Raw genomic sequence first — 20,580 nt, 5'->3', positions numbered from 1 at the left:
CCTGGGAGCTTCTGCTCACCTCAGTCCCTGCTTCTACCCAGTGCTTCACAGTCCCCTGGTGGTCATTTTTGAGTCCCCTGTGGGTTTGTGGCTGACTTCTTTAGTGTGGAGACAGTGCCCTGGGCTGTGGAGCCAAATTCACATCTCATTTTTTCTGCTTGGCACCACGTAACCATTGTCCTCTGCTTCTGTTTTCTCATCCATCCACATGGGGCTGGTGCCACTGTCCCCTTTTGGGCAGCATGAGCCCCCATGGGTGGGTAGTATGAGTTCCTTCCCTGGGTACTATGCCTGATGAGGCCCTCTAAGCACCACCACAGCCCTACCCTGTCATGGAGCCCTTCATGAGGCTTCCAGGTGGCTAATGCCCATGCGCCTGTTCTTGCCCGCAGGTGGTACGCGTGGGCGGGGCGCGGGGACATGGGGCCCGACATGGAGCTGCCCAGCCACTCCAAGCAGCTCCTGCTGCAGCTGAACCAGCAGAGGACGAAGGGTTTCCTGTGTGATGTCATTATCATGGTGGAGAACTCCATCTTCCGTGCGCACAAGAACGTCCTGGCTGCCAGCAGCATCTACTTCAAGTCCCTGGTCCTGCACGACAACCTCATCAACCTGGACACAGACATGGTCAGCTCCACGGTGTTCCAGCAGATCCTGGACTTCATCTACACGGGAAAACTGCTTCCCAGTGACCAGCCGGCCGAGCCCAACTTCAGCACTCTCCTCACTGCCGCCAGCTACCTCCAGCTGCCCGAGTTGGCAGCCCTTTGCCGCCGTAAACTCAAGCGAGCCGGCAAGCCCTTCGGCTCTGGTCGGGTGGGTGCCACTGGCATGGGAAGGCCCCCCCGCAGCCAGCGGCTGTCCACAGCCTCCGTCATTCAGGCGCGGTATCCAGGGCTTGTGGACGGACGCAAAGGGGCCCATACCCCCCAGGAGCTCCCCCAGGCCAAAGGCTCAGATGACGAGCTTTTCCTCGGGGGCTCCAGCCAGGAGGGTGTGCATGGCCTGGGCCGGGCCATCTGTCCAGCCAGTGGGGAGGCCGGCCTGGGCAGCTGCAGCACCAATGGGAGCAGTGGGGGCTGTGAGCAGGAGCTAGGTCTGGACCTGTCCAAGAAGAGTCCTCCCCTGCCTCCTGCCACCCCCGGTCCCCCTCTGACCCCCGACGACCCGGCCCAGTTGAGTGACAGTCAGCATGGCTCGCCCCTTTCAGCCTCCGCTCCTCCTGTTGCCAACAGTGCCTCTTATGCTGAGCTGGGGGGCACCCCCAATGAGCCCATGGATCTGGAGGGGGCCGAGGACAACCACCTGAGCCTGTTGGAGGGGCCTGGTGGGCAGCCCCGGAAGAGCCTGCGGCACTCAGCCCGCAAGAAGGAGTGGAGCAAGAAGGAGCCCATGGTGGGGTCCCCCTTTGAGCGGAGGGAAGCGGGGCCCAAGGGCCCTTGCCCAGGGGATGAGGGTGAGGGCCTAGGGGACAGGGTTCCCAATGGCATTCTGGCCAGCAGTGTTGGTGGGGGTGGCCCCAGTGGGCCCTATGCGGAGCCCGCATATCCCTGCAAGGAGGAGGAGGAGAATGGCAAGGATGGGAGCGAGGACAGTGGGCAGAGTGGGAGTGAGGGGGGCAGCGGCCACGCCGGCACCCACTATGTGTACCGACAGGAAGGCTACGAGACCGTGTCCTATGGGGACAACCTGTACGTGTGCATCCCCTGCGCCAAAGGCTTCCCCAGCTCAGAGCAGCTCAACGCCCACGTGGAGACACACACGGAGGAGGAGCTGTTCATTAAGGAGGAGGGAGCCTACGAGACGGGCAGTGGGGGTGCCGAGGAGGAGGCCGAGGACCTGTCGGCGCCCAGTGCAGCCTACGCGGCCGAGCCCCGACCCTTCAAGTGCTCGGTCTGTGAGAAGACCTACAAGGACCCTGCCACGCTGCGGCAGCACGAGAAGACGCACTGGCTGACCCGGCCCTTCCCCTGCAACATCTGCGGCAAAATGTTCACGCAGCGCGGCACCATGACGCGCCACATGAGGAGCCACCTGGGCCTGAAGCCCTTTGCCTGCGACGAGTGTGGCATGCGCTTCACCCGCCAGTACCGCCTCACCGAGCACATGCGTGTGCACTCGGGCGAGAAGCCCTACGAGTGCCAGCTCTGCGGGGGCAAGTTCACCCAGCAGCGCAACCTCATCAGCCACTTGCGCATGCACACCTCCCCCTCCTAGAAGCCAAAGACCCTTCTCCCTGGTCCGAGGGTGCCCTCTGCAGACTCACCCTCGGGAACCAACGGAAAGAAGGAAGAAAGAAGCACGGAGGCCCGGCGGGAGGGGCCAGGACCCCCAGGCCCTGTGGGGGTGGCTCCTGGTGGCACCTCCAGCCAGCCCCCCCCCACACTCAGAGCTTTAATGGACAGTCTGTACCAAGGGAAGTGAGAGGAGGGAAGCCAACGGGCCCGAGCTCCGAGTGCGCATTGCTGGTGTGCAGTCTACCTCCTGATTCCGCCTAGGCCCTGGCTCCCCGAAAGGGCCATTGCAGGGCCTGTGGGAGTGGGTCACAGGGGTCTCGCTGGGACCTTGGCCCCTTTCCCGCAGGCCGGGTCAGAGCAGGGGGCAGTGGGGGCCTCCCTCTGCTGGGGAGGGCAGGGCTGCCCTGCGGCCAGGGGTGGTGTCTGTGTGCGTGCACGAGTGCTTGTCTGTGTGCGGGCCACCCTGGCTCTTGAGGGAGCGGTGCTGGAGGGGAGGAGACAGCCCTCCTTCTTTGAGCCAGGGGTCACTGCTCACTGGCGCTGGGACAGTCAGGGGGGCCCCCACCGCCTACCTCTCCACAGCTAAAGAGCCCTCTGGGCCTGTGTTGCTGTTATTCCTACTGATCTGTTCTTTTTTCTTTTTGAATTTTGTTTTTTAAACCAAAACCAACAAGAGTTTATTTTCCTCCCGGCCCCTCGGGGCTGAGCCTGGGTCTGCAGACTGAATGTACAGGGGCAGCTGCCCCTCCCGCCCCTGCCCTGGCTGTGGGCTGAGGGGCGCCCACCCCTCCAGGCCCCAGAAGCCCTTCTTGGCCAAAGGCTTCCCTGGGCCCCGAGCCCTGCCTCGGCTGCCTCAGGAGAGAGAGAGTGATTTTCCTATAGTTTCTGAGGAATATTCTTTGTTTAGAGGTACTTCTTTTTTATTAAGAGAAAAACCAGTGTAACGTTTATGTGAATGTTTGAACTGGAAGGTCTGGGATTTGTGGGGGGAGGGGGGTGGCTGGACTCGATGCCAGAGCCGTTGGTACTCTTCTTTTTCATTTTCTGTGTGTGTATGTGTGTGTATGTGTGCGTGAGTGTGCGTGAGTGTGTGTATATGTGTGTGTGTGGTGTGCATAGTGCGTGTGGACAGATATCGAGCTTTCTTTCTTCCTTACCGATCAAGGTGGAGAGACTTCCGACCTTTTGCTACCTCTTGAATTCACAAGAACAGTACGTTGGTGACTGGCAGTTGAGGCCATGACACTTGTTTTCCTCCTGTTAGTGCGCACAGGAAGACGCACATTTGAGTGAGCCAGGCTCTGCTTGGCCCCAGTGGCCGTCCTGGGACCCCCATCCCCAAGGCTCTCCCGAGAGAACTCCTGCGGCTGCAGAGCCACTTGCATGTGTCTTTTGCCCAGAGCATATCGCCAGCTGTGTCCACCCTGCGAGTGTAATGCGTATATTGCTGAGCCTCAGGGAGCTCGTCCGTGCCTCTGATCTGGGCCTGGGTGAGGAGAGCGGTGAGTGCTCCAGCCCCACGGGAGATCAGGATGGGGAGCCTCACTGCTGGAGCCAGCCCCTTGTGGCCCCCTGCCAGGGCCAGGATGAGGTGGAAGTGAGCCCCCCCCACATCCTGTCCCTTGGGCCTGTAAGAGCTGGAGCTTGGGAGAGCAGTAGCCCCTGCCCGGCCAGTGCAGAGGCATGGGGAAGCACTGACCAAAGTGATGTCTACCCCCTGGGGGATGGTGTGTGTGTGGGGTGCTGCCCTGTTTTGTCACCTTCTCAGGGCAGTCCTGGCTGCTGGGCTGCCACCAATTGGCTCAGCCCTGTCTGGAGTCCCTCTCCACCTTGCTCCTCACCTTGGGGTTTCTCTGCCAGCCTCAGGCAGCCCTCCATGGGCCAGGGGCCAGGCTCACAAGGCCAGACCAAGGTCGCTGTGGTTGGCCCCACTGTCCTTGGCCGACTGGAGCCAGAGTTGGGCCAGCGGCTTTATCTTAATTTTGCTTCATGCTTTTCTTTTTTTTGTTTTTTTTTCTTTAAGTTCAGACCAAAAAATTCCAGAGTCATCTTCTCCCCTCACCCCTCCAGAGACCCTCCAGCTGAGAACAGCCCAAGTTCAGGGACCCGAATGGTGAAGGGTGTGTTTTGCAAGTGAGGGCTTCCGGCTGAGCCCATCTCTAGGCACCCCCAGCCCCAAGTTGGGTCTTACTCTTTCCGGGTGGGAACGGAGCACTGGACCCAGGGTCTCGTGTTCTGAAAAGTCAGGTGAGGGGGCAGGGTCCTCTCCAGGCCTTTCTGCCCTCCCACCCCCACCCCACTCCGTCAGCACTTAAGCCACACGACACAAAGTCTGTAGCGCACGGGAGTTGTACGCACGCCTGGCCTGTGTGTGGCCTCTTGGGCCATGGGCGGCTACATCCACGAGGTGACCCGTGGAGTAGGTGATTCATTTGCAGAGCTTCAGGGACTGGGCGCCAAGGCCCCTCACTCAACGACGTTCGTGCGACATAGTATTGTACCCACCTGAGTATTGTATCGAGCCTTTTCTGTATTTTAACAAGAAAGCAAAACACTAGTTTCCTATTTAAGATTTTAAGGGTTTGTGGGGAGGGGTGGGACTATTGAACACAACGCTTGGTTTTGTTTTCTTTTTTCTTTGATTTCATGTGGAGTGTGTGCTTGCGAGTGTGTGCGTGGAAATGTGTTAAGAGCCTCACAAGGAAATTAGGCCGTTGGAGGCCAAGGGCGGCTTACAGTTCTCTGCTTTAGTCACTTAATTCCTGAATGTTTCGGAGAAACAGGAAACAGAAATAGCAGATGTCATGTAGGAAAGAGAGGATAAACAAAAAAAAAAAAACCCACACAAACAAAAAAAAAAAACAAAAAAAAAAGGAAAAAAAAAAAAAGCTCATACCCAAATTCACAAAACCTATTTTTTAAACCAAAGCACATTTTGAATGAGTATGGAACCTCAATGGGCTCAGAAAAAAAAAAAGATACTAATATATTTATCTCATTGTTTACATAAACTTTTACAGTTTCAGACCTCAGCAGCTGTAAGGCCAGTCCCAGTGAATCCCCACCTTCCGCTGGAGGCCCTTCTGAGTCAGCTCACGGGCAGAGGGGCCGTCGTGGGGCCGGGGCAGGCATGGAGGCCCCCTGGATTCACCTGAGCCCTCCTCCCCAGCCCCGGGTCTCTCAAAGCCCAGCTGGCACCAAAGAGCTTGGGCTGGTGCTGACTGGCTCCCAGGCCTCCTGGCCGGACCGTGAAGGTCCTGGCCAGCTGGCACAGCAGGGGATGGCCATCAGCTCTGGCCGCAGGACCCGAGTCTGGGCTAGGGCCCCGGGATGGAGGGCCCCCCACCTCCCACATTCTGCCCGCGACCCTTGGGGTGGGTTGATGTGAGGGTCCCTCTTAAGCCAAAAAGCCCCGGGACCTTTGCACAGCTCCGTTGACTCCAGTGGGTCCCCACCCCCAGCAGTGAGGAGGTCTTACTGGGCTGGTCCTTACCAACACAGACGGTGCAAACACTCTGAACAGTGTTGTTTTTGTATCAATATGTTTGTGCAGTGATGAATGTATTTATTTCTCAGACTTGGGGTGAGTGAGCGGCTGGCTCCACCACCGCTCTCTCCACCAGACCGAGCCACCTCAAGGGCTCCTCCAGGATTGCAAAAAAGGTAAAAAAGAAAAGAACCTTTAAGCAAATAAGAATCTCAGAGACTCGCAGCATAGCCATACACCTCAGCCTGTGAAATGAACAATCTGGACCCAGACGGACTTTTGGAACTTCATGCAACGTGTGTGTATTCACGTTCGTCACCACTTGGGGGCGCCGGGCTGTCCAGCTGTGCCCCCGCCCCAACCCCGTCAGTATTCACTGGACTGGGCCGCGTGCAGGAGTGCGATCTGGGCTGGGCTGGCTGGGCTGGCTGGGCAGGCCGACCCTACCGCCCTCCCTACAGCCGTCCTGAGTGGCGGGGAGGCCTGGGCAGCCGGGAGGGCAGGGCTCAGGGAAGAGGTGGCTGCATCCGTCCGCCCCCTCAACTTGGGGGACGAAAGCACCAGGCCTCCGAAGAACAGACAAGGGATCTCAGCCCTGCTGTACCCCTCAAAGGGACCAAGGCCCTTGCTCTTCCCCAGAGTCACGTTGGGGCAGATGTTACTGAACCTGTGAATCCGATGCCAGGAGTGATAGGATGGAGAGGGACCTAACCAGAGCCTCAGTGACATTCCAGATCAGGGGGTAGATGTGCGCTATGGGAATTGAGGCTGCCCAGGACCCCCTTCCTAGGACCCCTCCCCCCCAGCTTCAGTCACCCACTTTAATTTTGCTACCGGGAACCCCTCCCCCTACCTCACCTTGCTATTTATTGCTGTAATTTATTGACCTCAGAAATGCTGCATAACAGACCTCACTTTGGGGCAGGGAGGATCCCCAGGGCTCCCCCCCTCCATTTGGCGGGGGCCCATGGGGCCAGGTGCTGAGGGGAGCCTCTCTGTATCCCACCCATCACTTGTTTTCCCCCTCCCCCCTTGGGGGACCCCAGGTTGGGCACCTGCCCATTCGCAAATACCTCGAGGGGGAGGGGGAGGGATGGGGTTGTAGCTGTTTTGTTTAATCAGAACTGGAAGAGGGATCACTGTCCTACTCTATTCCCTGCCCAGAAGTGGGGGGGGGGGACACCGTGATCGCACTCCTGTACTGGCCACCGCCGCTGTCAGTCATCACATCGAGCTCACTTCCTTTGAGAGTTTGGATAAATTCAGGTCAGAGCTGCAGGTACGCAGCCCTCTAGTGTCATAGAAAAGCAATTCACCGACGACTGATCTCTCCATTCAGAAGCGTGCAGTCTTAATGTACAGTGATGAGAAACTGTTATTTTATGATCTTTTCATTAAAAGCTTGATTGAAAACTGTCTTATGTGGGGCTTCTGTGTTTTGTGGTTCTCTCTTGCTAAATGGCACACTGCTTTCCTGTGTCAAACACCTCTAAGACCTAGGAGAGAGGGAGCTGGGATGGCCATCTGCCCACTACCATCCTAAATCTGGGTTTCAGATGGGGCTGGGACCTCACTTGGCCTGGTGTGTGCATCCTGGGCTTGGGCACTGGTCCGGGGACCCAGCACCCTAGAGTTTGCATCGTCTCGGACAGTTTTGGCTTGAGTTAGCTAAGATGGTTTAGGAAGCAGTTGGTATGTTGATAGGGACAGGGACCTGTAGACTGGATGAAGGGAAGTCTGGCCTATGCCCAGGACCACCTGTTGGAGTGGCAGAGTCAGGCTGGAGCAGAGCAAAGGCTCTCCTGCCTTCTGCTTCTGCTTTCTGTTGGGATCAAGGGAGGAGGAAAGCAAGGATAATCTTAGTTTCCAGGGGCAGGGACAATGGTTTCAGTTCCTTGGGGGACTATCCCTCCCACCTACCAGAGAGGGAATCTCAGGAAGAGGGAAGATCTGGGAGGAGGAGCAAGGATGGGGCCAGGAGGGTGGCCAACCAGCTTAGACCCCTGACTGTGGGCTTCAGATGTCCAAGTGGCTCCAGTGCAGCAGCAGGTTAGCCTGGGACCCTAGGACTCCAGAACAATATTGGTATTGCTGCTCTAATCCATGGTAAATTCTGTTGAGTTCTTTTATTTCTTAAAGTGTGTGTGTGTTATTTTTAAGTAATCTCTACACCCAATGGGAGGCTTGAACTTAACCAAGAGTCACATGGTCTACCTACTAACCCAGCCAGGTACCACCTGCTCTTTTAAAAATACTTTTTTGGGGATCCCTGGGTGGCGCAGCGGTTTGGCGCCTGCCTTTGGCCCAGGGCGCGATCCTGGAGACCCGGGATCGAATCCCACGTCGGGCTCCCTGTGCATGGAGCCCGCTTCTCCCTCTGCCTATGTCTCTGCCTCTCTCTCTCTCTGTATGACTATCCTAAATAAATAAAAAAAATAAAAAATAAATAAATAAAAATAATACTTTTTTGGGTCTTTACCGAAGATGGTATCTAAGATGGTCGGTTGGGTCATTTCATGGAGTTTACTCAGTTTTCCTGCGTTTCTTGCATGGATACTGGAGGTGCTCCTGGTTTTCAAGCCTTCACACTCAGACTGAATTAAACCACCAGCTTACTTGTTTCTCCAGTTTGCAGATGGCAGATCATGGGACTTCTCAGCCCCCATAATCACGATTGAAAACTGAATTTCATGGTCTAAGAAAGATTCCTGAATGATTTCCTTATGCTAAATCCTATAGTACTTCACTACCTGGAAGGTCTGCAAAGAAGCTATGTGCGTGAATGAAGTAGGAGAGTCTTTAGTTGGTGAAATATAATGGCCTATCACCTGTCCCCTGCAGTTTATGATTTAACCCCGTCCCTGTTGCCACACTTTAATGAAGAGCGCCAAATAAGGCATCCATGGAGTATGAGCCATACATGGAAAAGCTCCATAGTCATTTTCCTCTGACTTGTTCACTAAGACAAACTTCTTTCATGGAGGAATTACTCCACTGACCACCTTGAAAGGCAGAAGAAGTTCCCCCTGAGTATTAATGGAACCAATCATTATTAATATTGGCCCTTTCCTTCTCTTCTTTTGTACCTTGTGTCAGGGTAAAAAGGCAATACAAAGCCAAACCAGACCACACAGCATCATCTTTCCACCAAGCGGATGACCTTACATTTAGAAATAAGTCCATTTTGGGGTGGTAGCCAGTCGCTTTTTTACATACCTACATGTTTGATGGCTCAGGAATAGAACCAGTGTGCTGCCTGGCTCATTGCTACCATTGCTGCCAGTTGGTTGTTAGGATTTGGCATTGTTTTGCTGCGTACTTTCACAGAAATATGACACAAGGTCTTACATTCAAGTAAAAAAGGAATAAAAGTTAATGAACTGTTAAAAAAAATAAGAAAAAAATACTTTTTTGGTTTTATCAAAGCCATAGCTGACTATAGTTTAAATAATCGAAAGTTTCTTTAAAAGGCTTAAAAGAGGGGCACCCGGCACCTTCCCTTAAATTCCCCAAATAATTTAACCTAGGGGTTGGGAAACTTCTGTAAAGTCAGATAGTAACTATTCTAGGCTTTTAGAGGTCATACAGTCTCTATTGATTTTTCAACTCTGCTGTCAGTGCAAAAGCACCCACTAACAATGTAAGCAGGTGGGTGTGTCTATGTCTCCTTGAACTTTGTTTTATTTTTATTTTTTTTAAGATTTTATTTATTCATGAGAGACACACACAGAGAAAGGCACTGACACAGACAGAGGGAGAAGCAGGCTCCATGCAGAGAGCCTGATGTGGGACTTGATCCCTGGTCTCCAGGATCACTCCCTGGGCTGAAGGCGGTGCTAAACTGCTGAGCCACCTGGGCTGCCCCCTTGTGTTCTTTTCTTAGCTTACGTACTTGTTTGAGTAGGGTATTTTCTCCGGTACCATTCTGAGAAAGAACATATGGGAGGTAGGTTTTTTGAAACTTTGAATGTTAAAAATTGCTTTTAAACTACACAGAATTGATACTTTGGCTGGGTATAGAATTGTAGATTGGTTATCATTTTCTTGCTGAATTTGAAAAGTGTTTCTTCACTGGTTTCTATAGACCTTCCAATGTTATGAAAAGTCCAGTTCAAAAAAAAAAAAAAAAAGAAAAGAAAAGTCCAGTTCCATTTGTATGTAACCTTCTCTGGGAGCTCTTAGTATTGTCTATTATCTCAGATGGTTTGTCCATTCATTGGGCTGAGCACTTGATGGATTGTCTTCATTCCAGAGACTTGTTACCTTCAGTAAATTTACTGATTTTTTAAACGTGTTAGTAAGGGGGCGCCTGGGTGGCTCAGTCAGTTGGGTGGCTGCCTTCCATTCCAGGGTCTTGGGATTGAGCCTCTTATTGGGCTCTCTGCTCAGTGTGAGCCTGCTTCTTCTTCTCCTCCCCACTAGTGCTCTCACTTGTCTCTCTCTCAATAAATGAAATCTTTAAATAATAAATAATTTTTGGAAAGGTTTTATGTATTTATTCGTGAGAGACACAGAGAGGCAGAGACATAGGCAGAGGGAGAAGCAGGTTCCCTGTAGGGAGCCCAATGTGGATTCAATCCCAGGATCCCAGGATCACAAACTGAGCCGGAGACAGATGCTCAACCACTGAGCTACTGAAGTGCCCCATTTTGTTCTCTTCATATATTTAATCTCTAAGGAAAATTTAATTTTTTGACATTAATTTTTTCCTTTTGTTCCTTGTATCTAGTTCCCTTTTGGATCTCCACTTTAGGTTAGTTGTTATCCTTTTAAAAAATAATTTCAGGGCAGCCCCAGTGGCGCAGCAGTTTAGTGCCACCTGCAGCCCAGGGAGTGATCCTGGAGACCCGGATCGAGTCCCACATCAGGCTCCTTGCATGGAGCCTGCTTCTCCCTCTGCCTGTGTCTCTGCCTCTCTCTGTCTAGCTGTGTCTCTATGAATAAATAAATAATCTTAAAAAAATAATTTCAAAGGTTTTCCTCAAATGTTGGGTGACCATGGCAAGCTTTGTTATTCAAGAATGAGACCCTAGGGCAGCCCGGGTGGCTCAGCGGTTTAGCACTGTTTTGGGCCAGGGCGTGATGCTGGAGACCCAGTATCAAGTCCCACGTCAGGCTCCCTGCATGGAGCCTGCTTCTCCCTCTGCCGCTCTCTCTCTCTCTCTCTGTGACTCTCATGAATAAATAAAGTCTTAAAAAAAAAAAAAAAAAGAATGAGACCCTAAAAAGCTTCTTGGAATCAATCCAGTGGTCACCTAGGATGTATAGGATGGAAGGAGATGGGACACTGCTTTCACCTGTGTTGAGAGCAATGATGGAGAGGGGCTTATGAGAAAGTAGAGCTTCTTAGCACTAAGGGCTTCTAGGGAAGGCTGAAAGGTGAGATGAAATACTCCTGCAGGCTGACTGTAGTCAGGGCCAGGTTAGGAAGCAGTTCCATGGTTAGAGATCAAAGACCGATTTTGAATTTTAGGCATTGCTGTCTCCTTCCATAAAGCATTTAGTTTAAAACATGCCTCTTGGGCAGCCCCGGTGGCACAGCGGTTTAGCACGGCCTGTAGCCTGGGGCATGATCCTGGAGACCCGGGATTGAGGGATCGAGTCCCACATCGGGCTCCCTGCATGGAGCCTGCTTCTCCCTCTGCCTGTGTCTCTGCCTCTCTCTCACTATCTCTCATGAATAAATAAAAAAATAAAATCTTAAAAAAAATAATAAAACCTGCCTCTTTCCAAAAGCCATTTGAGGTAGACGGCAGTAAAGGAATTCTATGTAGTGGAGAGAGCCAAAAAAAGGATCAGGGAGGAGTAGGAAAAACACCTTGTGAGGGAGGATCATAGTCATCTCTGTGTCCAAACAAGGAGAGAGGAAAAAATGAAAAAAGGATGAGTGAACTAGAGGCTGTTATCACTTCCTTGCATGAGAAAATGTCTAAATATTTCAAGAAATGTTTCCCCCAAGACTGTCTAAGAGGGTGTTTGCTAAGTCGTACACCAAATGTAGAGGAAGTTTCTGAATGGCTCCTTCTTCAACCCTTATAAAGGCCAGGGTGTGTCATTAAAGTCTCAGGTATGCTACAAAATGTTCCTATTGGTGATTCTGAGCCACCCCTGCTTCTGTGGGCCTTCTGTAGGTAACATGCACACCCAGAGTCCGAATGAGATCGTGTGGACACATGTGAGACCTACACTCGAGTGGCCCAGGCACCCGATTTGCTCTGCCCACCCCTTGGCACAGGCCTGCCTTGGCCCTCCTACAGCCTTGGGTCTCGGGGTGGAAGGAGCCTGCTGGGAGGAGGTGGGGGGGCTCCCTCAACCTGCAGGAGCCTTGTGCTGAGGAAGGAAGTCACTGAAGGGAGCGGTCACCCAGCAGCTGGCTAGAGGAAGGTGGTGAGTGGCACGTGCAGGCTCCCTGGGAGGGCAGGGGCCCTCTGCCTCCAACCAGCTGGAAGGTGGTCTCTGCTATGGAAACCAGACAGAGGAGAGAAAGGGTCTGATTGCTTGGGAAAGCTGGGGAGCTGGGTGGGTGTTGGCATCTGTAGGAGGCTGGCCCACCCCCAGGGCCCGGGCTCTTTCTCAGCATGAGGCAAAGATGCTGGAAGTCTTACCCGTCACTGCCCAGCCATAGAGTACCCCTTGTCCTGGGCACTTGGCCTTCTGGGAACAGAGCCTACAGTTACCCTTCCACCTCACTGGTCTCTGCTAATGCCACTGACCGGGAGCTTAGGAAATATTGTTACCAAGCAATTTTGGTGTCAGCCTATTTCCTGTTCAGCCCTTCTTTCTGGCCACAGGTGACAAAGTGGATTGCCGCCTACAGGTGTCCCTGATGTGAGATCAGGGCCGGCACCAAAGGGATGTCACCACTGGCTTCTCCATGTCAGCTGGGTGTGCATGCAGGTCATCTCTGAGGAGCCCAGGAGTGGACTGTGTGTTGGGCCAAGTCCTGTTTTATTTTTTTAAAGATTTTATTTATCCATGAGACACACACACACACACACACACACACACACACACACACAGAGGCATAGATACAGGCAGAGGGAGAAGCAGGCTCCATGCAGGGAGCCCCCCGTGGGACTTGATCCCGGGTCTCCAGGATCACACCCTGGGCTGAAGGTGGCGCTAAACAGCTCAAACACCCGGGCTGCCCAGTCCCGGGTTTGTTGACGGTGCACGAATGTGGCCCCTGACCTCTTGGATCCTTGAGTCCTGCGGAAGGGACAGAGGGGACGGCAGATAAATACTAACGCCACTCCTCCAGAGCCAGCACTGTAACAAGTGCTCAGCAGCACTAGCTCTTCTGCTAACGCTGTGGGTAAATGGTAGTTCTGCCCCGGATTGCCATTGCGAAAAGCACCGCGATGCTCACAGGTGAGGGGGGCGGCACCCCCAGGAGGTTTCTGGAATTCTTGGAGAGAGGGCCACCTGGTAGAGACTCATTCCAGAGCAGCGACCAGAGGCAGTTGCAGTGGGTCACAGTGTTCTGTCCTAGGCAGCCAGAAGAGTATATACCAAGGCCAGGGGAGGAGTCAGTGTGTTGCTGGAACAGAAGCAACTTCCTTGTGGTCAGAGGGGTGTGTGTGGGGAGAGGGCTATGTGTGTGGGGAGAAGGGAGTTGAGGGGGGAGAGGGTGTGTGTGGGGATAAGGGAGTTGTGGGAAGATGGTATGTGTGGCTGATGGGTGTGTGTTTAGGGGAGAGCTGTGTGTGGGGAGAGGTTGGTGTGTATTGAGAGGAGTGTGTGGCGGGGGAGAGGGGTGTGTGTGGGCAGAGGGTGTGTGTGGGGAGAGGGATATGTTTGTGGAGAGGGGTGTGTGTGTGGAGAGATAGGGATGTGTGCAGAGGGTGTGTGCGGGGAGAGGGGTGCGAGCAGGGAGAGGGGTGTGAGCAGGGAGAGGGGTGTGTTCAGGGAGAGGGGTGTGTGGGGGGAGAGATTGGTGTTTGTTGAGAGATTTTTAAAAAATCTTTTAAAAAAAAGCTTTAAAAAACTAAAAAAGCAAAGCTGGAATTGGGCAGAAGGACATGAGGGAGGTGTGGGGCTGGGTAGGGGGAAGGGCAGGTGCCAAGGCCCTGCGGCAGGCTGGTGAGTCTAAGGAGCAGTAGGAGAAAGATTCCTGGGCTCAGAGGCCGGTTGCTTGGAGGAACAGTCTAGGCTGAGCTGTGTGATTGTGGACTCATGGGAAGCTGCCAGGGGCCTGAGGCCTGAGGGTGTGTGTGTGTGTGTGTGTGTGTGTGTGTGTGTGTGTGTTTTGCACAGGCATCTGTCCCTCTGGTTGCTGTGAGGAGATGAGGTGGGAGCAGGCTGCTTAGGAAGTTTTGGAATGATCCAGTCTGGAACAGTGGCATTGAACATGGTGAGAGGTCAGTATTTGAAAATGTGTTTTTCAGTTAAACTTACTTAATAAGCGCTCTGTGTCATTTACTGTCTATCAGACATGGTCCCTTTTTTTTTTTTTTTTAAGATTTTACTTATTTATTCATGAGACACACAGAGAGAGGCAGAGACACAGGCAGAGGGAGAAGTGGGGTCCCCTCCTGGAGCCCGATGCGGGACTCGATCCTAGACCCTGGGATCACCCCCTGACCCCGAGGCAGACGCTCAACCGAGGAGCCACCCAGGCGGCCCTATCAGACGTGGTTCCAAGCGCTTTGCACACATCAGCTTCTTTGCTCCTCATCACAGCACCGTTGAGGCAGGTGGCTGAGAGGGAAGTGAGGGACGGACCGGGCAGGAGTTTGCCATGGAAGGAGCCCCAGGATTTGGGGACAGGCTGGAGGGTGAGAGAGGTCAGAGCATCAAGATTTCTAGGGTAACAGCTGGAGGAGAGGGGGCAGCACTGGGGGGAACCTCCTGGTGAGGGTGTGTGGGCAGAGGGGGGTCCCCACTCAGGGTGATAATTGGGCATCACCCCATGGAGACGGCTCAGCCCCAGAACCCTGCATGAGCTCTCCAAGGGGGGCAGTGGGAGCAGGAGCAGAACAGCCAGATGGGGGGCGGCCGGAGAGGAGGGAACCAGTGCAGGGAAGGGGCTTTAACCAGGGAGGCAACGCCGGCTGTCCTTGGGTGAGCCCTTGGGATTGGGGGCACTCCCCTCACCCCAGAGGGAGCTTGGCTTCAGGAGAGTCCCACAGGCTTTCCCCGGCCAGCGAGCTGTAGGTATGGCAGGTTGGCACCAGTCAGAAGTGGTGACCAGGTGCCCATCTTCAAACAGTGCCCCTCCGAGACCCCCCTCTGCTGTCTGGAAACCAGCTGGGAGTCCCTGCTCGCCGGCCGTGCTGGACATCAGCAGGCCCAGCGGGGCCCTGTCCCGATGCTGTGATTTGCCCTCACTTGTCTTACATGCTGCAGTGCTTTTCTTTTACCAGTTACAAATATTTATTTATTTTTTCATTATAAAAGCAACAAATGTCCAAAAGAAAAAAAGAAAAAAAGGAACATAGGTTGACCATGAAAAAAAGAAAAACAAACACAAAACCCCCAAAACACAGATACAAAAAAGAAGGGGGGGGCAAATCAGAAAGCTCATTGTTGGGTCTTTAGAGTGACTGCTGTCACAGCCAACTGAAGACAACTGGATCTGTTGATCCAGATGCGGGACTGGATCCTGGGACCCCAGGATCATGATCTGAGCCAAAGGCAGATGCTCAACCACTGAGCCACCCACGTGCCCTTGAACCTCCGTTGTAAGAAAGGACAGAAATAGGGACACCTGGGTGGCTCAGTGGTTGAGCGTCTGCCTTTGGCTCAGGTCGTGATCCGAGGATCGGGGATCAAGTCCCACGTCGGGCTCACCGCATGGAACCTGCTTCTCCCTCTGCTGTGTCTCTGCCTCTCTCTCTCTCTCTGTCTCTCATGGATACATTAAAACAAAACAAACACAGAAATGGGCAGATGGCCTGAGGGGGCAGAAAGGCAAGGGCTTCCTGCAGGGGCCCAGAGGTGGGAGCCAACGTGCAGAGGCACCTGGTCCCAGGAATTGGACCCCAGAGACCTGGGGGCCCAGGGTGTTGGCGCCTGCCTGCGGGCTTGGGCCCTGAGGCCAGGAGGGGTCCCCAAGCCTTCTTCCTGATCTTCAGGGGGCTCAGGGGAAGTGGCTCAGGTTTCCTGATAGGCATAGCCTGGGTGTTCCTCTCAACATACTGTCCTGATGCAGGGGCAGGGGCCGTGGGTGTGTCACTCACTAGCTCCCTGCTGCTGTGAAAAGGCACCCCTGGAGTAGGCCCTTGTCACCCATCCATTCTAGCCAGATGCTGGCTGCCGGCTTCCCTCCCGAACACGGGTGGGGACACAGGTGTGCTGCGGCTCCCAGCCCCTGTCAGCACCGAGTCCCGGTTACCTCATCGGTAACAGGGATCACGAAGGCTAGCCAGGGAGGTGGCAGGTGGCCGGTGGCAGGTGGGAGGAGAGGGGGCGGGCTAAGCCTGAAGGGAGCAAGGGCCACAGGACTCTGGAGACACAGTGCTGTCCAACAGGGTGACCTGAGTGCCCTCCAACAGAGTATTTCTCTAGGAGCCACAGGGAAATCTAAGAAGGAACAACGGAATCCAATGTTCATGTTTTTTTTTTTTTTTAATTTTTATTTATTTATGATAGTCACAGAGAGAGAGAGAGAGGCAGAGACACAGGCGGAGGGAGAAGCAGGCTCCATGCACCGGGAGCCTGATGTGGGATTCGATCCCGGGTCTCCAGGATCGCGCCCTGGGCCAAAGGCAGGCGCCAAACCGCTGCGCCACCCAGGGATCCCTATTTTCAGGTCTCTTCATATTGATCTTAGTAGATCCTAGTTCATTTTAGGTGGTCTATCGGATTCCTTTATAAATTGTTTCATATGGTGAGACGCCTGGGTGGCTCAGTGTTTGAGCGTCTGCCTTCCGGTCAGGGCGTGATCTCTGATGAGTTTCCGGATGAGTCCCACGTCGGGCTCCCTGCACAGAGCCTGCTTCTCCCTCTGCCTGTGTCTCTGTCTCTGTCTCTCTCTCTGTCTCTCATGAATAAATAAAATCTTAAAAATATATAAATAATTTCATATATCATATTTCAGTCTTTAATTACACGTTGGAGGTGCCCTTGGGCAGTTCCCAATGCTCTGCAACCATGTCAGAAAGTTCCTCTGGGGCATATACTCCACAGCTAAATTGTGGATCCTGGAGGGCCACATACCCAGTCACTGCTCCTACCCCACAGCTCCCCCAGTGACCTGAGGTGGGTGCACAGGGCTACCAGGTTCACTCACATCATTGTTTATATTTGATGTCAACTGACTGTTACCCTGTTGGCTGCTCTGGTTGATGGAAGATGCAGAGCATCTCTTCAGACTCTTCCTGGGCGTTCGTGGGTTCCCCTCGGGGCAATGCCCCATCCGTCCCTTTGATGTTTGGTCTCATAGTGGCCCCTATGAAACCCTATATGGGTTTCCCATATACTCTAGTTACTAATCATCTGATGACAAAGATCTTTTTCTATCCTGTCACCCATTTGTAGCATTTGTCCACGGTGTCTTTTTTGTTCCAAGTGAGTTTTTATTTTTATTTATTTATTTTTAAAAGATTTATCTATTCATGAAAGACACACAGAGAGGCAGAGATACAGGCAGAGGGAGAAGCAGGCTCCCCGCCGGAAGCCCGATGCGGGGACTCGATCCCGGATCCCGGGATCACTACCGAGCTGAAGGCAGGCGCCCACTTCTGAGCCACCCAGGGATCCCCAAGTGGGTTTTTAAATGAAACCTAATTACATACGGTGAAATGCATAGATCTCGGGCGTTCCATCCAGTGAGGTTTGACTGATGTCTACGCTCGGGGAGAGTTTGCAAGTTCCATCGTCAATACTGGAAATCAGTCTTTCTTCGTTTTTCTGCATTAGGTATTAGTATTCTATCGACCTTGTGCGGATCCGATTTTGGCTCTTGCGTAACGTTTGTTGCGCGAGGGACGTAGCTTGCTCCTGCCGGACTCGCGGCTGCCGCGGCCCGGGGCCTGCGCTCGGGCGCCCCCTGCCGCCCATTGTGACGCCGCCCGCGCGCCGGGTCCCCGAGGCCCGCAGCGGCGGGGGGACCGAGCCCCCGGAGCCATGGCCGAGGCGCAGGAGCTGCTGCTGCAGCTGCAGAAGGACAACCGCGACGGGCGACTGCGGAAGCAGGAGCTGGAGGAGCTGGTGCGCGGGCTCGAGGCCGAGAGCGAGAGCCTCACCGGGCGCCTGCAGGGCCTGCGCGAGCGCGAGCGCAGGTGCGCGGGGGTCGGTCCCACGGAAGGCGGCGCCCGCGGCTGGGCGGAGGGGGCGGCCGGCTCGTCGGTTCCTCCTCCCCGCCCGGGCGCGAACCTCCGCCCTAGGCCGGCGGGGCCTGGAGGGTGGGGACCCACGACGGGGAGAGTCACCACCCGGAGCGGGCTTCCTCGGCCGCGCTCGCGGCTGGCCTTTCCCGGAGGCCGCGGGGGCACCGAGCGCCGTGGCGCCGCCTCAGTTTCCCCTCTGCAGCCTGCAGCGGAAGCGAAACCAGGCGGCGCGGGCCCTGCGCGGGGAGGCGCGCGAGGCGGCGCGGGAGGGCGCGGAGCGAGCGCGCGGGCTGCTGGAGGCGGCGGAGCAGCGCAAGCAGGACCTGGTGCGGGCGGGGCCCCGGGTGGGGTGCGGCGGGGCCCGCCCCGGGCTGGGGTACGGCGGGGCCGCGGGTGGTGCCCGGCCCCCCGCGAGGCCGGGGTCTCCGAGAGGCCCAGGCAGCCCCCTCGACCCCACCCGCAGGAGCAGCACAACCGGCAGCTGCAGGAGCAGTGGGAGGAGCTGTCGAGTCAGGTACACTAGGGGGCGGGCCTCGGGCTCCGGCCTCCCCGAGGAAGTCCCAGGGGTCCCGCCGCCCAGGACAGTCCCCGCCCCTCCAAGCCCCCGACCCCGCGCTCACAGACCCCATCCCCAGCTCTTCTACTACGGAGGGGAACAGCTGAGTCAGCAGCACGCAGAGCAGCAACTCGGGACCCAGCTGATGGCGTTGCAGGTGTCTGGGTGGGGGGCGCTCCCAAGACCCGAGCGGCGGCGCGGGGTGGGGGGCATGACAATCTGGGGCGGGGGTGGGGTCGCGGGCGCCCCAGACTCCTGACGTTCCTTGGATCCTCCGGAAGAAACAACTGGAGCTGGTGGAGGCCAAGCACGCGGAGCAGGCGGAGAGCCTGCGGCAGGTGCGGGCGGAGCGGGGGGCCGGGCCCGGCGCGGGGGGCCGGAGGGCTGTGCTACCCGGGGCTCATCGGGGCTCCCCTCCCCCCAGGGCGCGCAGCGGACGGAGGAGGCCTGGGCCAGCTTCCAGGAGCAGAGCGGCGTCCTGCAGGTACCGCCCCTCCGCCGAGAGCCGCTCCCGGCGCCCCCAGCCTGCGGCGCCCCGGCCCCGAGCTCCCCCGCGGGTCCTGAGGCCTCGCCCACCTCCCCAGGAGCTGCAGGGCAAGGTGATGGAGGCGGCGGCCGCGCTGGACGCCTCGCGGGGCGGCGCCGAAGTGTAAGCGGCCCAGGCCGGGGTGCGGTGGGGCGACGGCGGGGCGAGTCAGGCCGCCCACCTCGACGCCCTCCCGGCAGGTGCGACTCCCAGCCGCGCCCGGTGCAGGACTGCGCGGGCTCGCTCATGGAGGAGGTGGCCAGGGCCGACTGCGTGAGCGCGGGCCGCGGCGGGGCGGGCGGCGGGCGGCGGGCGCGACCGCCCCACGGGGGCCACCCGCGCCCACGGGGCCCCACCTCCCCGAGGGCCCGGCCCCCGACGGACTGGCGAGCCCCCCCGGGACCCGCGCGGCGGGGGGACGGGTCCCTCCCGACTGTCGCCCCGCGGAGCTCGCGGTCCCGCCGGGCGCCCAGCTAGACGCGGCTCCCTCCCTCCGCAGGAGAGGCGGCTTGTCGGTGGCGCCGGCAGGGCGGGCATCAGGTGAGCCGGCGGCGGGCGCGCGGGCCCGGGCCCACCCCTCGGCTCCCCCGCCACCGCCCGCCTGTCCGTCCGTCCGTCCTTGGGTCCGCAGGTGCTGGGCGCGCGGCGCGCTGCAGACGCTGCTGCTGCTCCCGCTCGGCTTCCTGGCGCTGCCGCTGCTCCACCTGCTGCGGGCGGACCCCTGCGCGCTCCGCGGGCTCCCGCGCTGCGGCTCGGCCTCCGCCTGGCGCCGCCTGCGCTACACGCTGTCCCCGCTGCTCGAGCTGCGCGCGCGCGGCCTGCTGCCCGCCTAGCGCATCACGCTGGCCGCGGCCGCCTGCACCTCCGTGTCCCGTGTGGTTTCTGGGCGCCGGCGGGGGCCGGGGAGACTCGCGGGGCGGGCCGTGCTGACCCCCGGCCCAGCGGCCCCGGCAGCTCCGGCTCGGCGGCCGCGGGGACTTGGGGCGGCTCGTGCGCTTGCAGCGCAGCGACCCCTCGTCCGGCGCCCGCGCCCGGGCCTCGCGCCAAGGGCCCCGGGAGCCCCCGCGGCCGCCCCAGGGCCACCTCGGAAGGGGCCAGGACCTTAGCTAAGCTTGCCTTGCCCCCCCACACCCCGCGGGCGAGCCTGGGGGCAGGGCAGAGGGGTCGGGTCTCCTGGGGCGTCTGCGCGCATCCCTCCCGGAGGTCTCTCGGGGTGCGGCCGCCGCGGCTTCGGGGGGATCGTCGTCTTACGCTGAGTGCGAGTGAGGAACCCGGGGGGGGGGCTTGCCTGCTGCACACACCGCCCTACTTTGATTCTTTACGCTTTCTGGTACTAACATCGTTCCGTGGACTCGTTGCGGGGGCGCGCGCACGCCACCCTCGTGGGTTTGGGTTGTGGCCTCCGCAGGTTTTCTTATTGATTTGTAGGTGTGGGTGTTTTTTTTTTTTTTTTTTTTTAGTCTTTTTGGAGTTAGGTTTGTTTATGTAATCCTGTGTATAAA

General features: G+C 56.6%; 2 protein-coding genes across 2 annotated transcripts in view; both read left to right on the top strand.

Moving 5' to 3' along the window:
- The window catches only part of HIC2 (HIC ZBTB transcriptional repressor 2), a 33,237-nt gene extending 26,097 nt beyond the window's left edge, over positions 1 to 7,140 (top strand). The window contains exon 3 of the mRNA XM_041729457.1: positions 393 to 7,140. Coding sequence (XP_041585391.1) covers positions 393 to 2,217 — 1,825 coding nt within the window. The 3' untranslated portion in view covers positions 2,218 to 7,140. The remainder of the gene's footprint in view (positions 1 to 392) is intronic.
- A 10,653-nt stretch (positions 7,141 to 17,793) lies between these two features.
- TMEM191C (transmembrane protein 191C) lies at positions 17,794 to 19,911 on the top strand. The gene is made up of 10 exons (XM_041729337.1): positions 17,794 to 17,948; positions 18,199 to 18,322; positions 18,460 to 18,510; positions 18,632 to 18,709; positions 18,834 to 18,890; positions 18,977 to 19,036; positions 19,137 to 19,201; positions 19,279 to 19,351; positions 19,578 to 19,618; positions 19,710 to 19,911. The coding sequence occupies exons 1-10, from the start codon at positions 17,794 to 17,796 to the stop codon at positions 19,909 to 19,911; spliced, it is 906 nt and encodes a 301-aa protein (XP_041585271.1).
- Positions 19,912 to 20,580: the final 669 nt, after the last annotated feature.

Source organism: Vulpes lagopus, chromosome 14 (genome assembly GCF_018345385.1).
Source record: "Vulpes lagopus strain Blue_001 chromosome 14, ASM1834538v1, whole genome shotgun sequence".
Taxonomy (NCBI): Eukaryota; Metazoa; Chordata; class Mammalia; order Carnivora; family Canidae; genus Vulpes; species Vulpes lagopus.
This window is presented reverse-complemented; position numbering and strand designations above follow the sequence as displayed.